Source organism: Lissotriton helveticus, chromosome 1_1 (genome assembly GCF_964261635.1).
Source record: "Lissotriton helveticus chromosome 1_1, aLisHel1.1, whole genome shotgun sequence".
In the NCBI taxonomy this organism is placed as follows: Eukaryota; Metazoa; Chordata; class Amphibia; order Caudata; family Salamandridae; genus Lissotriton; species Lissotriton helveticus.
This window is the reverse complement of record NC_136057.1, coordinates 896256547-896275990: the sequence shown is the minus strand read 5'-3', so window position 1 is coordinate 896275990 and position 19444 is coordinate 896256547. Positions and strand designations below refer to the sequence as shown.

The following is a 19444-nucleotide window of genomic DNA, read 5'->3' as shown; positions in this document are numbered from 1 at the left end:
TGCTCAGACGTGAGTCCCAGGCTCTCCACACCACTGGAGTCAAGCTATCCAGGCTGAATGAAGGCTGAGAGTCAGAAACCGGTCCTTGGATGCTTGATTCCGGTCTGGGAAAGACATGGCTTGGTAGTTCGGACTGGACTTTTCCCATGAGGCACAGGGTCAGAGCTGATTTGCATATAGCCAGTGTCTAACCCAGGGTGGTGTGGAGTGCAAAAAAACGATGGATTTAGGCCCAGATCCTTGTACTGGGGTGAAAGTATGACATTTTTCTACATTCTGTCCATCAACTGTGTTTTTTGCAATTTTCACCCCGAGTGGGCTGGGTATGCTCAGACGTGAGTCCCAGGCTCTCCACACCACTGGAGTCAAGCTATCCAGGCTGAATGAAGGCTGATAGCCAGAAACCGATCCTTGGATGCTTGATTCCGGTCTGGGAAAGACATGGCTTGGTAGTTCGGACTGGACTGTTCCCATGAGGCACAGGATCAGAGCTGATTTGCATATAGCCAGTGTCTAACCCAGGGTGGTGTGGAGTGCAAAAAAACGATGGATTTAGGCCCAGATCCTTGTACTGGGGTGAATGTATGACATTGTTCTACATTCTGTCCATCAACTGTGTTTTTTACAGTGAAACAAAGACATTTTCGATGTTTGGGATGTATTGGGAAATGAAAATATGCATTTTGTACGTCTAAAGTTATCATTAAATCCGCATGATTGAGAAGCTGAAGTATCTCCTGGAGGGTGACCATGCGGAAAGGCTTTTTCTGCAGATACTTGTTTAGATTTCTAAGATCTAGAATGGGTCGCCATTACCCCTACTTTTTCCTTATTAAAAAGAAGCGGAACTAAAAACCTTTTCCCAACTGAGAACAAGGAACTTTTCTATGGCCCCTTTCTGAAGCATAACATATACAACCTTTCTTAACAAGTGGAGATGAGCTGGAAGCCGTTTCAGGGGTGGAAAAGGAGGTGGAACTGTTACAAATTCTAAAGTATGACTATGAGTTATGATGTCCAAGAACCCTTTGTCCGGTGTAATTTGGCTCCACTGGTCGTAACGTAAAGAAATACTTGTTGAATTGAGGTTTGTCCTGGATGGGGTCATAGCAGGTGCTGGGATGTTGTTACTGTTTTCTAACATTATCTCGAAATTGGGTAGCTTGCTTCCTCCTGGGCTGTTGTCTGGAATATGCAGGGGACAGTGGTGCTCGATATGACTGCAGTTGTTGATACCCTTGGTGGTAAGATTGGTATGATTGTGGCTTATATTTTTGATAATTTCCACAAAAGGAATAAGATTCTTTGCCACGAGCTCCGCAAAAAGGTGTTATCTTATATTGGAGCGTTCCTAATGCCTTAGCGGTATCAATATCCGTTTTGATAGCTTGCAAGGACTCATTAATCTGCTTCTAAAAGAGGGAATCACCATCAAACAGCATGTCTAAAATTTTACTCTGCACCTCTGGATGGAAAGTGATAGGTTTCAGCCATCCCGGGCAACAAAGAACTGCTGGTCCAGCTAATTGCCTAAAAGCAAGAGAAGCCATGTCCATAGATATATCAATAATCTCAGAGGCTGATCTTTCACCTTCGAGAAGAATCTTTTGTGCGTGTTGATTTTTATTATCCGGTAAAAATTCAAGATATGATGCCACATCCAACCACATTTGGCAGTCATATCTTCCTAGAATTGCTAGGGAATTGGCAGCACACACTGACGCCCCTGCCATGGTTGTAAACCTTTTTCCAATACTGTCCAAGCGCCGTCCATCCTTATCAGGCGGAGCAGTAATAGGTACCAAAGGATTCTGTGATTTTCGTTTCGCAGCCTGAGCAAATACAGAATCTGGCCTCGGATGTCCCACTAAGCATGCCGGTGCATCATTAGAGGCTTTATATTTTTTATCAATCCTCGGAAGGATTGCTTGCACTGAATATGGCAGGCAATAATTTTGATGCCTTCCTCCCAAATGTGATCGATAATATGAATTGCACGCACAGATTTTCTGGACCAATCTTTAAAATCATACAAAAAAAAGTCAGGCTGTTTCACAGGCATCGGTAAATGAAAACGTTTTGCAGCCCTTTCCATCAGAGCATGGAAGCCACCAATGTCCTCAGGTGGAGAGTCAATAGCTTGAGGAGCTGGTGGAGAAGGAGTAGGAATTAAGTAATATTCCCACTCATTAATAGCTGTTGAAGCTTTCCAGATGTCACCTTCTTCTACATCATCATCATCCTGTGGGACCTGATCTTGCTGCACTAGTATAAAATCTTGTGATTCTGGAGGAGAACCCATGGATGGTCTAGAATCCGCAGCAGGAGGTGGAGATTTTCCTACTTGCACTGATCCCGCTACCGTAAGGAAACAGGTATGATAATCGTGCAACATAGCTGTCAAATCTGGTACCAGTGCAACAGGCAGCTGTATCATTGGTTCTTAGAGTGGCATCAAAATTTGTGATCTGTCCATAGGTTGAATATAATGTGGTCCATAATATTCCTCTTCATCCTCCTCCTCCGTAAATTTCACATGAAGTTGGGAAGGGCTGTAAGCCGGACTGAACATTCCATCTTCAGGCTACTCTAAAAAGGGGAGATTTACGAAGGATCCTAGAAGAAACCCTCGATGACGCCATTGTTGATGAGAATTTCGATGACAAAATAGGCATAATAGGCGTAATATGCAAGGGAGAAGGTCTCTTTACTTGAGGCGTCGACTAAACCTTCGCCGGAGAAACAGATACCGTTGATGTAGAAAAAACAGTAGTCTATGCCGGTGTTGTCATCATTGATGCTTTAGACTGAGCCACTACCATCGATGAAGAAGTTGTCGTTGATAAAGTAGTTGTAGTCGACAATGTAGGTGCCGACGAAGAGATTTGCGTCATCGGTGAAATAGGTGCTGTTGACAACAATAAAACCTCCGCCGATATAATCCTAGTCGACGAAGCCTCTGTAGACTATGTAATGCATTGACGACTACTGGTAAACAAATTCCAACTGTGGTTTTATCATCAACGAGGTCTTTTTAGAAGACGACAATGTCCTCACAGCCTCTGACTAAATGTTTTAATTAAGTCTCATTAAGCGTTCTCTTTCTCCACCCGCTTGTTCTAGTGCCGCTGGCTGTGGAATGCTTGCACTGCTATCAGGGTCCTGTCAGTTGGCTATCAGCTCACTCACTAGCCCTTCCCATGCTCTGGTCCTGTCCATTGTACCTATCCCCCAGCTGGCTTCCCTGAGCAATAACCTGCCTTCCGCACCTGCCCATTTTTCAAGTTCTTTTGTCCAAGAAACAATCCGGGCCCTCCTGGTGCCATCCAGTTTCTGGCTATCTCTCTTTTAGCCAACACATAGGCCAAGTCTTGGAACTTCCCAGTCGTTCTATTCTTGGCCGTATGGGGGAATCATCCTAGCAGGAAGTGCTCTGGAGTGCGCTGGTGCTCCTTATCAATAAGGTCGCCTACCACTTGTCCTATCTCTTGCCAAATGGGTTGTATCACTGGACAGCTCCAGAACATGTGGAGTATGTGTGCCTCCCTCTCTACACATCGTGGACACGCAGCTGTGTCTGTGCCACAGTATATCCTGATGCGAGATGGGGTGAGGTACGCTCTATGCAGTACATAAAAGTTAATCAGTTTAAAAAGCACATTTCTGGAGGCCTTCAGGGTATGCTCTAGAATCCTACACCACTCTGTCTCCGGTATCTGTTTACCCAAGTCCTCCTCCCATTATAATCGCAAGCGCTCCAGCGGCTGCTGCATGTCATGTCTCATGTCCTTGTATAAGCAAGACACTGTCTTAATTCTCCCAGCAGGCAATGCCACATAACTGCACCCTGCTAGTGCCCTCGGCTCTGTACCTCTTGCTCCCGAATGGCATCCATGGAATGGCCTCCCGGAAGTTCGTACGCAGCTTGTAGCTCGGCAAATGGTAGAAATGCAGAATCCAAGAACAGGTCACACATCATTTTCAGTCGTGCCTCCCCCCAGTCCTCCAGCCCTGCCCAGTACTCCCCCTGTGGTAGAAAGCACAGCAGCGTGATGGATATATCAAGGGAATAAGGGGTCCTGGAGACTAGTCGTCTCAGGTATGTAGCCCAACAATGCACCACCACTTTGGTCTCCATTGAGTTGTCCGACGAGTTCCGCCGGACTCGTAGGGGGATTTTCGCAAGAGTAACAGTGTCTGGCACGGCCAAGTACCTTTCCTGTTCCGGGTCTCGATCCGCCACTAATCACTGGATCAGCCAGTACAATTGAGCAGCGATGTAGTAGGCCTCGAAGTCGGGGACCGCCAGGCCCCCTTCTTCTGTGGGGCATCGCAAGGAGGTTAGGGCTATTCTACTGCGTACCGTCCCCCAGAGGAAGGGCATGATTACCGAGTCAAGATCTTAGAATGTGGCCTGCGGGATCAACATTGGGAGGGTCCCAAAGTAGTACAACAGGCGCGGAAGTGCTGTCATATTCAGAACGGCTACCCACCCAGCCACCAACAATAGCAGCGTCCCCCAAAATTCCATTACAGTCTTCACTGCCCTAATCGCCCTACCCACATTGCCTTCTAATAGATCTGCCTGCCTATGGCATATTTTGACTCCCAGATATTGCATGCAACTGGGCTCCCAGGTCAGATGCTCCATTTTGAGAGGCGGGGGCGTTGGGAAGTAGAGGATATAAACAAGATTTCCGCCAGTTAACTTTGAGGCCAGACACAGAGCCAAATTAGGCCAACATGCTCCTCACTCCACCAAGGTTGTCCGCTGTATTACTGAGAAATAGTAAGAGGTCGTCTGCATACAAGGCTATAAACTGCTGCTCCGCACCTACCCTCTAGCCACTAAAGTCCTGTCCACTCCTGGCCCTGCACGCCACAGGCTCCATGGCCAGCACAAACAGGAGCGGGGAGAAGAAGCATCCGTGCCTTGTGCCTCTCTCCATCCCCTGTCTGGGTGAGGTCTTACCAGTACATACCCGAGCCATGGGAGACTCGTACAGCAGGTTTACCCATGCCAGGAAGCCCTCCCCCAGACCCATCTTAGCAAGGACTTCATAGAGATACGGCTATTCCAGGCTTTCAAAGGCCTTCTCGCTGTCCACTGCAAACACTGCTGCATCCCAGTTGTCGTACCCATCAGAGCTCATTATCGTCAGGTGTTGCCTGATGTTTATGGCCATGTTTCGCCCTGGGATGAACCCAGCCTGGTCTGTGTGGACCAGCGCTGGCATATGGGGAAGAAGACGCATCCCGGGGATTTTGCTCAGAATTTTGTAATCCATGTTTAACATGGATAATGGTCTGTACGCCGTGTGGTACTTTCCCAGGTTTGGGAACTGGTACAATAAGGACCTCTCTAGCACTCTCCAGGAGCGGTCCCACTTCTCAGGCCTCCTGGTACATAGCGACTAGTCGGGGTGTCAATTCTGCAGAATAGGTTGCATAGAACGCAGCTGGCAGCCCATCTGTACCCGGGGTTTTATTCCTAGCCATCCCCCCAATGGCGACTCGTACTTCCCATTGCGTAACATCCCTACCCAATTCCTCCGCCTCCTCTGGAGTTAGCGGCGCCATGGGAAGGTCTGTGATATATTCCCAGGTATCTGTGGGATCATCATCTCGCGATTTCCTATTTAATTTCACGTAATAATGGGCAAAGACTTCATTGGTCTTTGTCTGCGTGTAGTGCCTGACCCCTTCTTCATCCTCAATCTGAACTAAGGGTGAGCACCTACCTAACGGGTTTGTCAGGAACGCCAGGAGAGGCCCCCATCTGTCCCGCTCTACATGCGTGCGCAATACATATTTCTTGTAGTCAAAGCATCTAAGCCTCTCTGTCTGCTTTGCCACTTCCTCCTTGGCCTCTATAAGTGCCATGGCCTCCTACATTCTAGTCCACTCTAAGGGTTGCCTCTGCCGCTGCTACTTCTCCCAGGATGACACGCCTAACCCCAGTGGTGTGCATTGTGCACTGGCCACACAAGACCACCTTGAAGGCATCCCACTCTGCATTCGTCGAAGAGGCCGTTCCCTCATTGGCCGCAAAGTAGTGCACTATTTCTCCACTGATCTCTTCCCTGAAGACTTGGTCCTCCAGGGTATCTGGGCGAAACCGCCATGTGGGGATCGAGGACAGAGGATGTCCATATTTCAAAGATAGGACAAGTGGGTTGTGATCGTATTTTGTTTGCGCAAGGTATTCCACAGTTGTGACCTTACAGAGCTTAGGAAGGCGTCTAAGCGCACATGCACCTAATGGACAATTGAGAAATTGGAGTGGTCTCTATATTGGGGGTGCAAGGACCTCCAGGTGTCTAACAGTCCCCAACTCTGTCTCCAGGTAGTAAATGCATGTGAGGCGCGTGCTGCTTGGGAGCTTCGAACGGGTGGGTGGGAATGGTCTATGTGCATGTTGTCCACACTGTTAAAATTGCCCCCCATTAAGGTAGTGCCCGTCTGGTAGTGTGATAAGCAGTGAGTTAGCCTCACGGAAAAGGCTGCCTGTTCTACATTAGGGGGTAAATGCTAATTACAATTATGTCCCGGCCCTCCAGCCACCCCATTTTATGGTTACACATGCAACCATCTGGATCCACCACAGAGTCTGTCAATAGAAATGGGACCCCGCCTGTATCCATATTAGTGCCCCCCACGCATAAGCTGTGTAGGTAGTATAAAAGAGCTGGCCCCTCGACCGTCTCTGCAAGGCTTGTCCTTCTTTCTGTGTGAGGTGAGTCTCCTGCAGCAGGGCGATCTGGGCTCCCCGCCGCCGGATATAAGAAAGGACTTTGTGGTGCGTCAACATTGTATGCATACCATTGATATTGCAGGTCATACACTTGTACTGTTGCTTATCAGCCATTAGGGTATGTTATTGAGCACCAACCACCTCCCTCCATAGGTCGTGTCGCCTGTTTGTTCCCTACACCCAATCGCACACAATTCTCTGTGTTCTGCAACTCAAGGTGTCCCCCCATCTCAACATCAAACATTTCCCCCAACTCCCACTCCCGAGGATAGGAAAGAAACCACCCCCCATCCAAACTACAATTAAAAAAGTTCAGTTAGTCAATCACAAGGGGAAGGCTGCTTGTCCGCCGCTCTCCCAGTCTCTGCAGCCGCCTCCCAGTTCCAGTGTCCCATCGGGACCCCCAAGCCGCTCTCCCACCCAACAGTCCCTGTACCTTACTGTTGGATCAGGTGCTTCTTGCTCGATTCCAAACCTGCTCTTGCAAAGACCCCATGTCTGTTCAGATAGGCGATGTCGTCCGCTGTCTGCTGTGTTACATCTGGGAGCACTACGCTCGGTGACTCAGATTCGCTGGATCCCTGTTCCGAGCCTGAGTCTGCTGCTGCCTCACTGCCCTCCGGGGGTATGTGACGTCGCACCTTGCAGCTGATTAATGCCACCACCTGCATTGCGTTCTGAGGTACAAGCTGTGCCTCTTCCTGTATTGGTGCTAGGTTCTCTCTCATGATCCGCCGACTCCTAGATCGATTCTATCTCCTCTCCTCCGGCTCTTTCTCTTTGTGTTGGTCCAGCAAGTCGGCTGTCTCCTGCGAGGATAAACCCGAAACAGCGTCGAATCCAGAACCACTCAGATGAAGGGAAGTTTCCAAGAGGGACTCAGGTGCAGCTTCGGCATGTTGATGGAGAACCCCATCAACTGCAGGAGGTCAGCCGTAGTTTGAAGATGGTTGATGACTGCCTGGGGGAGCTCACCTTCAACAACCAGTCATCGAGGTAGGGGAAGACTGACACCCCTGACTTGCACAGATGTGCTGCGACCACCGCCATCACCTTCGTGAACACCCGAGGGGCACTGGTAAGGCTGAAGGGGAGCACGGCAAACTGAAAAAGCTCCTGGCCCACCATGAACCGCAGGCAACACCGGTGGACCGGCAGGACGGGAATGTGAAAATAAGCGTCCTGCAAGTCCAACGCTACCATCCAGTCTCCAGAGTCGAGGGCAGCTGAGCCAGAGTCAGCATTTTGAATTTCTCCTTCCGGAGGAAGCAATTGACGTCCTGGAGGTCCAAGATGAGGCGCAGGCCTCCCTTGTCCTTCTTGGGGACCAGAAAGTAGTGGGAATAACTACCACTCCCTACTTCCTGCACCCGAACGTGCTCGATGGCCCGCTTGGCCAATAGGGCAATAACCTCCTGTTGGAGAATAACCAAATGATCACCCGGCATGCGGTGGCTCCGAGGCGGCATGGCTGGAGAGGAGGACTGAAAGGGAAGGGAATAACCCTTGCAGACTATCTGCAGCACCCACCTGTCACGGGACCGCGGGGCCCAAAGGTGCGCTGGCGGGAGCCCGAGGCCTAAAAAGGCGGCCCATGGCAGCAAGAAACTCTTGCACCTGTTTGGGAGTCGCCGACAGACCCGGATATGGCGGGTAAGCGGCGGGACTCCCAGGCTCTGGAAGAGCCACAGGGGCAGAGCCCCTGTCCCCCTCGTCCACCTCCAAGGAGCGAAGGGGGGACGTCCGAGAGCAAACACACTTCTTTGACTTGTTTTTATGGCATCGCTTATCGGAATCCGAAGGCGAAATTCGGAGCCCGAGGAGCGACGGCTCCGGTCCCGCGAGCGGCCGTGGGAACGACCCCTGGACCCAGAGCGGTGGTGCGACGAATGCCGAACCTCCAGCAATTTCCAACACCGCTCCCACAAGGCTTTCAGGGCTTTGGCTTGACAATCCTGACAGGCCCGGGAGTCGTGATCCATCTCCAGGCAGTAGAGGCACACATCGTGGGTATTCGCCACCGACATATAACGGCGGCACGTCCCACAAAACGTAAAGCCGGGCATGCCTACGTGCACCAGGAGAAAAAAGGAGGGAGACAAAAGTCTCAAATTGGTAGTCAAGAAGTGACTAAGGTACGTGCTCATTCCGGATCTGCGCTTGCTGGCGCCGAAAAAGAAAGAACTGACGTCAGCACGCACAGTGGAGCCTAAGTACTCTCCATGACGTCATCTCAGCGCTCACAACGCCAGTGATGGACGCAGAGCCGCAGGACGCCACCAACTGACGTGCAGGGGTACTGCTAAGCAAAACTTTCCAGATCCAGTCTGATGCCTGGAGATATTCTAAAGTAAGGAATCTATCACTAATGTGTCTCTTTCAGATGCCTATGATAAGATTAAATACTGCTATTATAAAATTTACTGTGAGGCTCCCACCTCGACGTCTGGAGTGATTCAAGCATCTGAATCTATGAAAGATTCAATAAGGGATAGCTCATTGTGCCATCTCTTTGAAATAATGAGAAAACAACTTCAGTGCCCAGCCTCAGAAGAAAATTCATATTGTCAGGGTGAGCTGGCACATGGGGCTTGTCTGAAGTGTGCTTTGCAGGTAAGTTAGCATTGGTTTGGAAATAGTATGTAGTCTTTCAATCTTGGGCTGCCATCAGATTAGCACAAAGGCATGCTTAGTATGCCACTTGTGACTGCGCACATACTGTAAAGAATATGTTACATGGCTCTCAGCTGAAGATCCCTCAAGGTGAGAGACTGGTGAGTTGTGCTTCTACATGTGCGGCCCATGAAGATATATACTGTCTAAGATAGTGGTTCATGAGGTTTGTGTGAGCAGTTGAGCGTAACTACATTCGCAGGCTCAACCATAAGCGTAGCTTCTTTAGAACGTCTGCTTTGAGATAAAGGAAACAGCTGTTTGGTGTGGTTCTTGGAGTCCACAAGTGACCAAGCGGACAACTGAAACAACAGCTAGCTGAAGGTCTCCCGTATCACAATGCCAACAGCCAAGTAGGTTACCGTTCTCAAATATAAGTTATAAAGCAATTCTTCCAGGACTCAATTTGAAGATATGGAATTATTTTCGAGCGACAGAGCAAGAGAAAGGCAGACAAGGAGGGAAAAATAAGAGAAAGATAAGAAATGAGAGACAAATGGGGATCAGGGAAAAAACAGGACCTTCAAGGTCTGGAAAAAGTAACGGAAAGTGTATGGTGGCAAATGAGTTATGAGTTTGCATCAAACATGGGGGACCTTGGCATGGTCAACTATGGTAATTGCATTGAAAACTTTGGAAAACTTGGGGACCATTCGATTCATTTAAATCATTTTGGCATTGGAGCTTTTGTAACCTATCTGCAGCGGATACATTTCCTCCCAGATCGGATGCAAAAGTAGGTTTCGAGTGCGACTTATTTTTCCAAAGCTGAATTTGCAACTTATTTAGCCTACTTGTCCACAATGTGGAACTGGTCAGGCTTGAAAACGAAACAACAGTCACCAGTAGAAGAAGAACATTAACAGCCATATTATCCGTTGCAAATCTGTCTCTGCAGGGATTATTATTTATGCTAACTTTTACCTCCACTGCAACCTAATCTGCAAGCAAGGCTTGGTAGTAGGACACATTTAAGACAAAGTGTCGAAGAGTTGTATCGCTCATTACTTTAGCACGCTGATCTTATACCCAGCGCCATTGTTTAACGCTCTTTAAATAGTATATACAGAGAAAGAAAGATAAATTGATTTCTTGCTTGTTCGTTGTATATTTTCTCAGGAGTTGCCAAATGTTGTCAAGTACCTGCTTAAGCAGGCCGCTGCTGTCTTGGAGCTTTGCTTGGCACACAAGCTGGGAACAGTATTTATAGTTTCACCGCTGACAGCAAGGGAGGCAGGCGGGTTCAACGCAAGCAGGCAGAGCAGGATGGGCTGCACGGTAAACGCTGATGATAACGCGGTGGCCGAACGTCCAATATAAGAGTCTGTGGGAGGAGTGGGACAGGAGATCAAGCTGCTGTGCCAGGGGAAGAGGTTGGGGAAGAAGGGGACAAGTAGGGTACTGCTTGCTCAGAAGGAAGAAAGAAGTTCACCAAATGCAGATTAAAATGAGTACTGCAGCCGTAGGACATTGATAAGAAGAACACAGGAAAAAACAAAAGGAAACGGTATGCTACAACCCATAGAAACAGAGGAAAAGTGGCAAGCACACAAACAAATGAAAAAGAAGGGTGGGATGCTATCCCCTTTTAAGATTTATATTAAATAAAATAGATTTTACAAGCACAGTGCAAGCACTGTGAAGGCGGAACCTAAAAAAGACTCAGCACTGGTGGGTAAAGGGGAGGTAACTTCAGTAGTTAAGGTGTTTACTGATCCATTAGTGTACCTTTCAGATATATTTTTTAGGTTTAGTAGAAACACACTGCAACAGAGGCAACTTGCTGTAAATATTTAAATATTTCTATCTAGAGCCTCAGACTGTAAGAGAATGATAGCTGAAGAGATAGTGGCTGATAGAAAGAGTAAGCCTCCATCCTGCCTACTTGCATGGTTCACAGTGTAAAATGAGCAACAGAAGGAGAGGAAGTTGGCAGCACAGCCCACAAATGTAGGCAACAAGTAATGAGCACAAACAATTCAGGCCCAAGTCTGATTGATATGAGGCGGACAACTACATCCGGCTATCACTACACAGGCCTGTGGCCTTAGCATGAACTACCAAACTATCAAGTAGAATTTGTGAAATACTATTAGATTGTTAATGATACATGAATATTATTGTGTTTTCTTTTATAACTATTACTTTTGTTTTTTAAATATTGTTGAACTTGATATTTGAATATTTGTTGTATTTTCTTATAAAAATATGATGCTAAAAATGAAGAAAGCATTCTGTTAAAAAATGTGTGACAAATATTCCATATCTGGCGGGTAAAAGTTAGAATTGTTTTTGAATATATCATAGGAAAATGTGCATACAAAAAGGGAAATGACATTGTTGACCCATTTAAAATACCTACTAGGATATGAGAAACAAGAAACCTTTGGAACCTATTATTTTCATATCACCTCAAGCCCAGGGAAAGTAGAAATAAAAAACGCCAGCTTTTAGTATCAGTCATAAACTACAACAGCTAATAATATTGCATATAAACTTACAGTAAAACTTGCTGTAATTCTTAGATAAGTCATCAATGGAAAGGGCTATTTACTAAAGAAAAGCAGTAATCAGTACAGTCTCATATATAAAACAAGAATACATCGGATAAGTACATTTATTGTGACAGATGAAGGAAGGATGACAGAGCAGGCATATTCCATATGCCAATAGCATAATTCACCTCAAGCCTGTCAGTAATGTGTTTTAGTGTCCCTTACTCTAGTTAGTCTCACGTGGATGTCACTTGGAATATTAATGCAGGTACGTGACAGTAATTTGTGATAATTGATGTCAAGTGGCCATTAATGCCACAGGTAAATATTAATTGTGAAAGTATTAAGTCATTAGCGCCTCTGGCTTTCATACAGAAAATTCATAAACTATTAGATTAATGAAATTAATGGGAGAAATACAAGCAACACATTAAGGGTAGTTAAATTGTCAGCATCTTTATTCTATCTAAAAGCTGAATAAAGGAATATTTGCCAACTATAGAAACACTTGCTATTGTATGTGTTACAGAGATGGAAACTAACAAGTATCTTCAATCTTTTAACCAGCAGTTTGTATGTGAGTGGTGGGTCACATTTAAATTGTGTGAAATGCACACAACATATGGGGACAAAACCAGGGGTTCCTACCCCGTTAAGGCGGGGGAGCATTGCCCCACTATTTGAAATGCCCCCAGATGAAATATAAAAAAGCAATAGACATTATTACCATTTCATTTTTCATTGACATTGCAACCCCTGTCCCGAACTGAGACTCAGGATGGGGCAGGGCAGCTGCTGACAGGCAGTAGCGGAGAGGAGTGATGGGCAGGGCACTTTTTTTTAAGTTTGAGTTTAATAAAGAAAACAGGAAAAAGAAACAGCAATACAATTAATAGAACAAATCCTATTTAACATAAATATATGTAGTAAAAATAAAAATATATAAGGATAAGTTAATCAAGCAGTATGCAAAAAGAAATATACACAATATAAATAATAAAAGGAAGGGTGCAGAAGGAGGGAAACAATATATCATTACTATATAACAATTGGGAGTAATAATGCAACAATGTAAGCATAACAATAACTGAATAGGAATAACGTATTATAAACCTAGGGGTGTTAAAAGATTTCTAAACGTCTAGGAGTAAAGCGGCAAGGGGAGAGCTCAAGGTGGTTTCCTTACATCGTCTGAAATGTTAGTAGTTTTAACACTAGAAGAGACAGACAAAGATAAATAAGTTGTTAGTGTAACCATAATGAATCTCTTTTGATTTCTAGGAAATAGGGGAAACATAATTGGTATCTAGTCGGTGATGAAAACAAACAGCGTTCCACTAGGATCTGAAAGTAACCTTGTCTGCCTGTTTTCAGTTAGAGGTTATTTAATGAAAGGCAATAGCTAGCAATACATCTAAGAGTTTAAAACTCAGTGAGGAGTGAGGGCCATTGGCGTGATAATGTGCCCAACACTACATTTGTGATAGAAAAAGGGATCTGAACTTTGAAAATGATGTTAACTTGAGACCAAACCAGTTGCCCGACATTCGAACAGCATGTGTTTTAAATTGGCAGACATACAAGGGCAGGACCAACAGGTAGAGGGCATATCTGGCGAAAATGATGCTAGGGCTAATGGAGAAAATAGTACTCAGTGATAAATATAATAGAGGGTTTGTGTGGCACTTGCAGCCCAAGACGTTTTGTGAAGTTTAAACCATATTTTGTCCCATAAAAAGATCGGCCAAACCTGTGAGAAATCCTTCTCCCACGCCAATTCAGTCTTAGATTTGTGTCTGTCTGGGGGAGAATGTAGCAATGTATGTATATTAGAAACAGGGGGGAAGTGTCAAGTATTGAAGCTAGTTTTTTGTAGTGTGCGGGAAAGTTTGTGTCTGTTGGTAAAGTTAGACAATATTGATTTAGGGAAGAACGTAAAAGATCACATTGCGATCCAGAGGACGATGGTAAAGAGAATGTATTTTGGAGAACGTAAAAAGAAAGGGGTTGATCGTTATGAAGTAACTGAGATATCCAAAGAAGACCTTTAGAATGCCAAGTTTTCCAGTATATAGAACGATTATGAACTTGTAGTGATTTATTATGCCAAATAGGTTGTTGATGATGAGAATTAATTGAAGGATAAGATGATGCTAAAAGGGAGACCAAAAGTTTACTGGAGTGGGAATTGACAGGGAAAAGTTAAGATGTAATATCGGTGGTGAAGGCAAGGATTTCTTGGAAATCGAAAGGGGCAATAAAAATGTCTCTATTTTTATCCATAAAGGAGAATATAGAGGAAGGTTCATAGAAATTCAAGGAGAAGCTTCTTTTAGGGGGGCTGAGCACTTTAAAGTGTGCATGTCTCTTTGGCCGGCCGGCTCGTGACTGCCAGCTAGACATGAGAAATTTAAACTTCAACCTAGCTGTCTTGGACAGCTGGGTTGAGACCGAGCAAAGCCTCCAAGGCTCTTTGGAGCACTGAGAGAGCCTGCTCCATGCTATCCTGCCGCTGCTCTCATGCTGGTTAACAACATGAGAGCAGCGCTAGGTTTGGTTAGGGGAGTTGCTAGGCCCAAGGAGAGAAGACCACCAGGACGTAGCAAGGAGGCGCTGCAAGGTAAGTGTGTTTTTCTTAATTTAAAAAAAAAAATGAAAATTGTTTAGTATGCCCTAAATTGCTGACATGCATTACATTACCAAGTTAAACATTATAACTTTAAAACGATAATGCAATGCATGTTAGCATTAATTTAGTTTATATATTTTTGCCCTCATTTGCCCCCACACCCTCACACGCCTCTCCATAGCTGGCAGCCGCCACTGAGCGAATCATGTATGAACATGAAGTAAGAGCATCACAAAAGGATAAACATGAAAAAGGCACCACATGCCTAACCTTTTAATTGCCATCATCACCCCGGTTGCTTTCTTGATTTCGACATTTTTCTCAAATTTCAATTTTGTTTCAAGGTCTGCCCTAAAAGATAAAAATGGAGATGTTTAGTACAGTAGGGATCCCAAGGAGTCATACATTAAACAGCAGCCTGAGCAGATTCTAACATTTTTAGCGCATCTGCAGACTTCCTGTCATTTTCATTGAGAAACTCTTCAAATGCCATGGTGTCCTCTTCAAGTTTATTTTCCGAATTGAGTATTTTCTTCTCTTCTGTTGCTAAGATGTCCTCCATTGTTCTCATTGCCTCTTGTTTAACTGCCACTGTATACTATTAAACAGAAAAAATGGAAAATAAGAGCATGTCCTAAAACTGTAAAATTTAGGCTTGCTCGACAAAGTATAGACTATAGTACCATTTGAACATAGACCTAGGACATAATGTACAATATTTTTTTCCATTGCCTGCTGCCCCAGTGGTATTTGCTTCACTTAGAAAATATCACTGTAGATTTTGGGCTCATAGTGAACAACAGATCTTTAGTAAATCTTTATAGCCTATGCTTTATTTCTTTATATGTTTGGCTTTGTCATAAATTGAGCTTATTTAGAGAGGGTGACTCCTACTAAGCTAATACGCATAGTCTGATTAATACACAATACAAGGTAGGCCCAAACGGTTCACATTGGTCAAAGATTGTATAGTGATTCTTACAAGATTTTCTGGTTCTCAAGGTCCTCCAGTGGGGCAAGACAGATCCAATGCACATTAGTCAGCTGGGTCTCTTCCTGTCAAAAAGCCCATTTACGTCCCTATAGCAGCAACAGAAGGCCAACCACGTTGCCTTTGGGGAGCATGTCAATTCCGTGGATACCAAAATATACAAAAAAATTATGGCTGGGAATGATTGAATTAACCTCAGTCACTGGTAATAACTTGGGCAGCATTGCATTCCATTGCAAACCACACCACATTAGTTTGAATCCAGACATATGAAAATCAGTCCTGATTCAATCAGTTCCAACCCAGGTCCTCTCTGAACCAGAACAGTAGCGAAAGACCCGTTTCTCACTGATAACCTGGCAGGTTGGGCTGGACTGTCAAGATTGATTTGCATATGACTGAGTCCAAATTGAGGTGGCATGGTATTCAAAATAATTATGGACTGGGATATAGCCAGAGTAATTACAAGTGACAGCGAAATTATATCATTCCACCTAATACATTTTTGTATATGTGCTGTGGGAACACTACAAAATCACATCCTTTGTTACAGCTCTAAATGTGCTCTTAAAAGGGCAAAGATATACAACGGACTTCCATTGTTTTACAGCTTGATTTTTCCCACATGAATGAGGAAAGCATGCCAGTACTGTTGTTGTTAGTGTTAAATGACAGAGTAGTCCACTTCCATTTGAAAGGTGAAATTCATGTCTGAATCATATGTTGAAAATGAGCATAATCATCATTTGTACCCAATTTCACATTTAGCATATCACATGTAACAAGGCTACTAGTCTTTCATTCTATCATTTATTTTTTATCTAAATCAGTGGGGTATGGGCACAACAGGGCAGATCAATACCAAGGGGAAGAAAATAAGTTACTTACCTGTAACTGTAGTTCTCCAGTATTGGTATCTTTCATAGATTCACATGCTTGAATCATTCCCTGTCGTCGAAGTGTCAGTCCCACAGTATTATATCAAATCAATCATATGAATAGCATAGGCTACAATGGCAGTAGGGAATGAATTTAATAGGGTATGTATGTCCAATATTTAAAAAGGACCGAACTTTGTCACCAACCAATCAGGCGATAGCACCCTCTAGAATCTTCCCCACAAAGACTAACTCCCACAGATTTTCAAGCATAGGTGGGAATAAATATAATCCAAAAAGTCAAAGAAGAGCCTCTAGGAGAGGAGGGTGGGTCCCATGTGAATCTATGAAAGATACCAATACTGGAAAATTACAGTTACAGGTAAGTAAATTATTTTCTTCTCCAGTATTGGATCTTTCATAGGATTGCCATGCTTAAATCAGAATAGTTAGCAGTGATATAAATACATATTATCATATCATCATATTGCAAACATTGCAAAAAGGTGCAACTATAATAATGAAAGCAATAACATAACCATAGCAGATGGTGGTATAGGAAAGCATAAAAGGAAAGAGGCTCACCTTATTGAAACAGATTCCCCAACACCACTTGTCCCACTGCCATATCAGCTTTCTATGTAGCATCCAGGCAATTAAGCTGGGTAAAGGTATACCTGGTGGACCATGAGGCCGCTCTGCAGTTTTGTTGACTCTGAACCCCAGCAAATAATGCAGTGGATGTAGAAACATTTCTTGTTGAATGAGCCTTGACTCTAGTGGATAAGGGTCGTCCTTCAGCATTATGGCAGAATTCAATGTCTGTTGCAAGTATATGGTGTACACTTATTTAAATGATCCCTCCCTTCACTAATCCAGACAAACCTTATTGTGATTTTAGTGGTCTTAGACAACCATAGACAGCTCTCTAAGTGGTAGCTGTGGAGAGCAGCCTTCATGCTTAGCCCAAAAGGAGTGCAAAGTAGCTTTTTTACCAGTACTAATCATAAAGTGTAGGTTACGTTAGAAAGAACCACACAGTATAGTTATAAAAATATGTATATATTATAAACACTCACTTATACGTTGCAATATCTCTTACCCAGAGATATAATCACAATACACACAATACTTCAACAATAGAACAGGTGTGTAGCACAAATACACAGTGGTCTCCAGGGGGAGACCAAACCATAAACTAATAAAGTTGAATGCAAACTGCGACCAAAGTTGAGACTGGACCCAGGAGACTTAGAAAAGCCAGGGACCCAAGGAAGCATGCATGGTAAGTACCCAGGAACCCCAAGGAGGCTGTATGCAGAGTGAAGACACGACCGCAAGCTCAATACAAGTCAATGGAAAAGTCGCTGTAGCAGTTTTCAAGATAAAGGACTGTTTCCAGAAGATCCTGAAGAAACCCCATGGAAGATGGAAGGTTGGAGTGTCGCCCCACCCGTGGATACCCCAGGAACCAAGATACCTACACCAGGGAAGCCGGGTGTATAGCTGCTAAGTGATGTCGAAAACCGCCTTAGATGACAATGGAGGACTTCAGTGAAGATGCTGCTGAAGAAGAAGGTGAAAGAGTACGGTGGAATCCAAGGGTGAATTCTTGATGAGAAGTACCTGCAAGCAGAGGTGACATAGTCTATGCCACTTGGGAATGACCAGGAGGCACGGGAGGCCAATGATCAAGGATGACAGAAGATGCAGGTGAGGTGAAGGTGCCCTTGTCGCTGCAGCTGTGAGAACTAAGCGATGCTGTGGAAGACCAGGAGCCGTTCACGAGCTGTCCCACGTTGTAAGTCGAGAGCCAGGGGGTTGGTGTCCGGCGGGAGCAACAGAAGAGGAAGCAAAGAAGGTGCAGTGTCGGGACCAGTAAGGTCCAAGGGACTAACAAAGTGCAGAAGAGTCAGAGCAGGTGGCAGGCAAGCAGGGGAGCCCAATGGAGCCAAAGAAGACACTCAAGAAGACCCACAGGCCGAAGGCACAGAAGTCGCAGAAGGACAACGAGCAGCTCACCAAGAATGCAGGCCTACAGTGCAAAGTATGCGGTGAGGACGAAGATCTTGGTAGCAGGTTCTTGAAGCCCGAAGATCTCTGGAAAATAGAGTCAACAAGCCTTGGCAACAGCAAGTCGACGCAGTGCACCAGCGGTGCAGACGAGGGATACTGACTTCAAATTTGCTGAGAAGACAGTGCAAGCCTCGAGGGAGTTGCAGAACCACCAGCTGTGTTGCTGAGCCTTTCAGAGTCCACAGGATGTCAGGAGCAGAAGACCGGTCAGCTTGGTTGCGGTGCCCATAGATGCAGGGGAGTGACCCCTTCACTCCAAAGGAGATCCCTTTGGGTGTCTTAGATAGCCACAGGCCTGGAGAAGGCGCACAGATGATGCAGAAGACTGGCAGGACAACGAGACCAGGAGCAGGAGGAGTCTTCCCAGACTTCCCAGTCTTGGTTCGCAAGGCTAAGTCCAAAGTGCCCAGACGGTTGAAGATGAAGTGGTTTTGGATCTGAATCTTCGCCCACGACGAATCTGAATCTTGCCCACATTTAAGCCATTAAGTACCCTAGGAAAATGTTTGGGACTGTTCCGGGATCCCTCCGATAGGAGGGGCTGGACAGAGGGGAGGATACTCCTATGTCCTTTCTCTAGTTTCACACCAGAGCAGGAGCCAATGGCTTCCAGAACTGGTTCCAACTGGAGTATGGAAGGAGGGCACCAAATGTGCCCTTCAAAGCAGTCTTGTGGCGCTGGCAAGCACCCCCACCCCAGCCGAATACACTAAGTCCTATCTGGGAGGTGGTTACACCTCCTTGTGACAGGAAGCCTATTGTTCTACCTTCCCCTGCTCGAGTCTGTCTCAGCAGCAAGAGGGCAGAATCTTGTCTGTGATTGGCAGCAGCACTAACTGGCACTTAGACCCTGAAAGGCTGGTACCGGGATTACAGGAGGGGTTCCTAGGGGAGCCCGCCAGTACATGAGCATCTACATCCAACACTGGAATAGGTGTTGGGGTAGGA

At 45.4% G+C, this 19444-nt stretch overlaps 1 protein-coding gene across 2 annotated transcripts in view; it reads right to left on the bottom strand.

Moving 5' to 3' along the window:
* CCDC38 (coiled-coil domain containing 38) overlaps positions 1–19444 on the bottom strand; it is a 2097275-nt gene that overhangs the window by 1694378 nt on the left and 383453 nt on the right. For both annotated transcript variants that reach the window (XM_078675825.1, XM_078675815.1), the window contains exons 5-6: positions 14986–15149; positions 14822–14902 (exon numbers count right to left, since the gene is read on the bottom strand). In XM_078675825.1, the coding sequence (XP_078531951.1) occupies positions 14822–14902; positions 14986–15149 (245 nt within the window). The remainder of the gene's footprint in view (positions 1–14821; positions 14903–14985; positions 15150–19444) is intronic.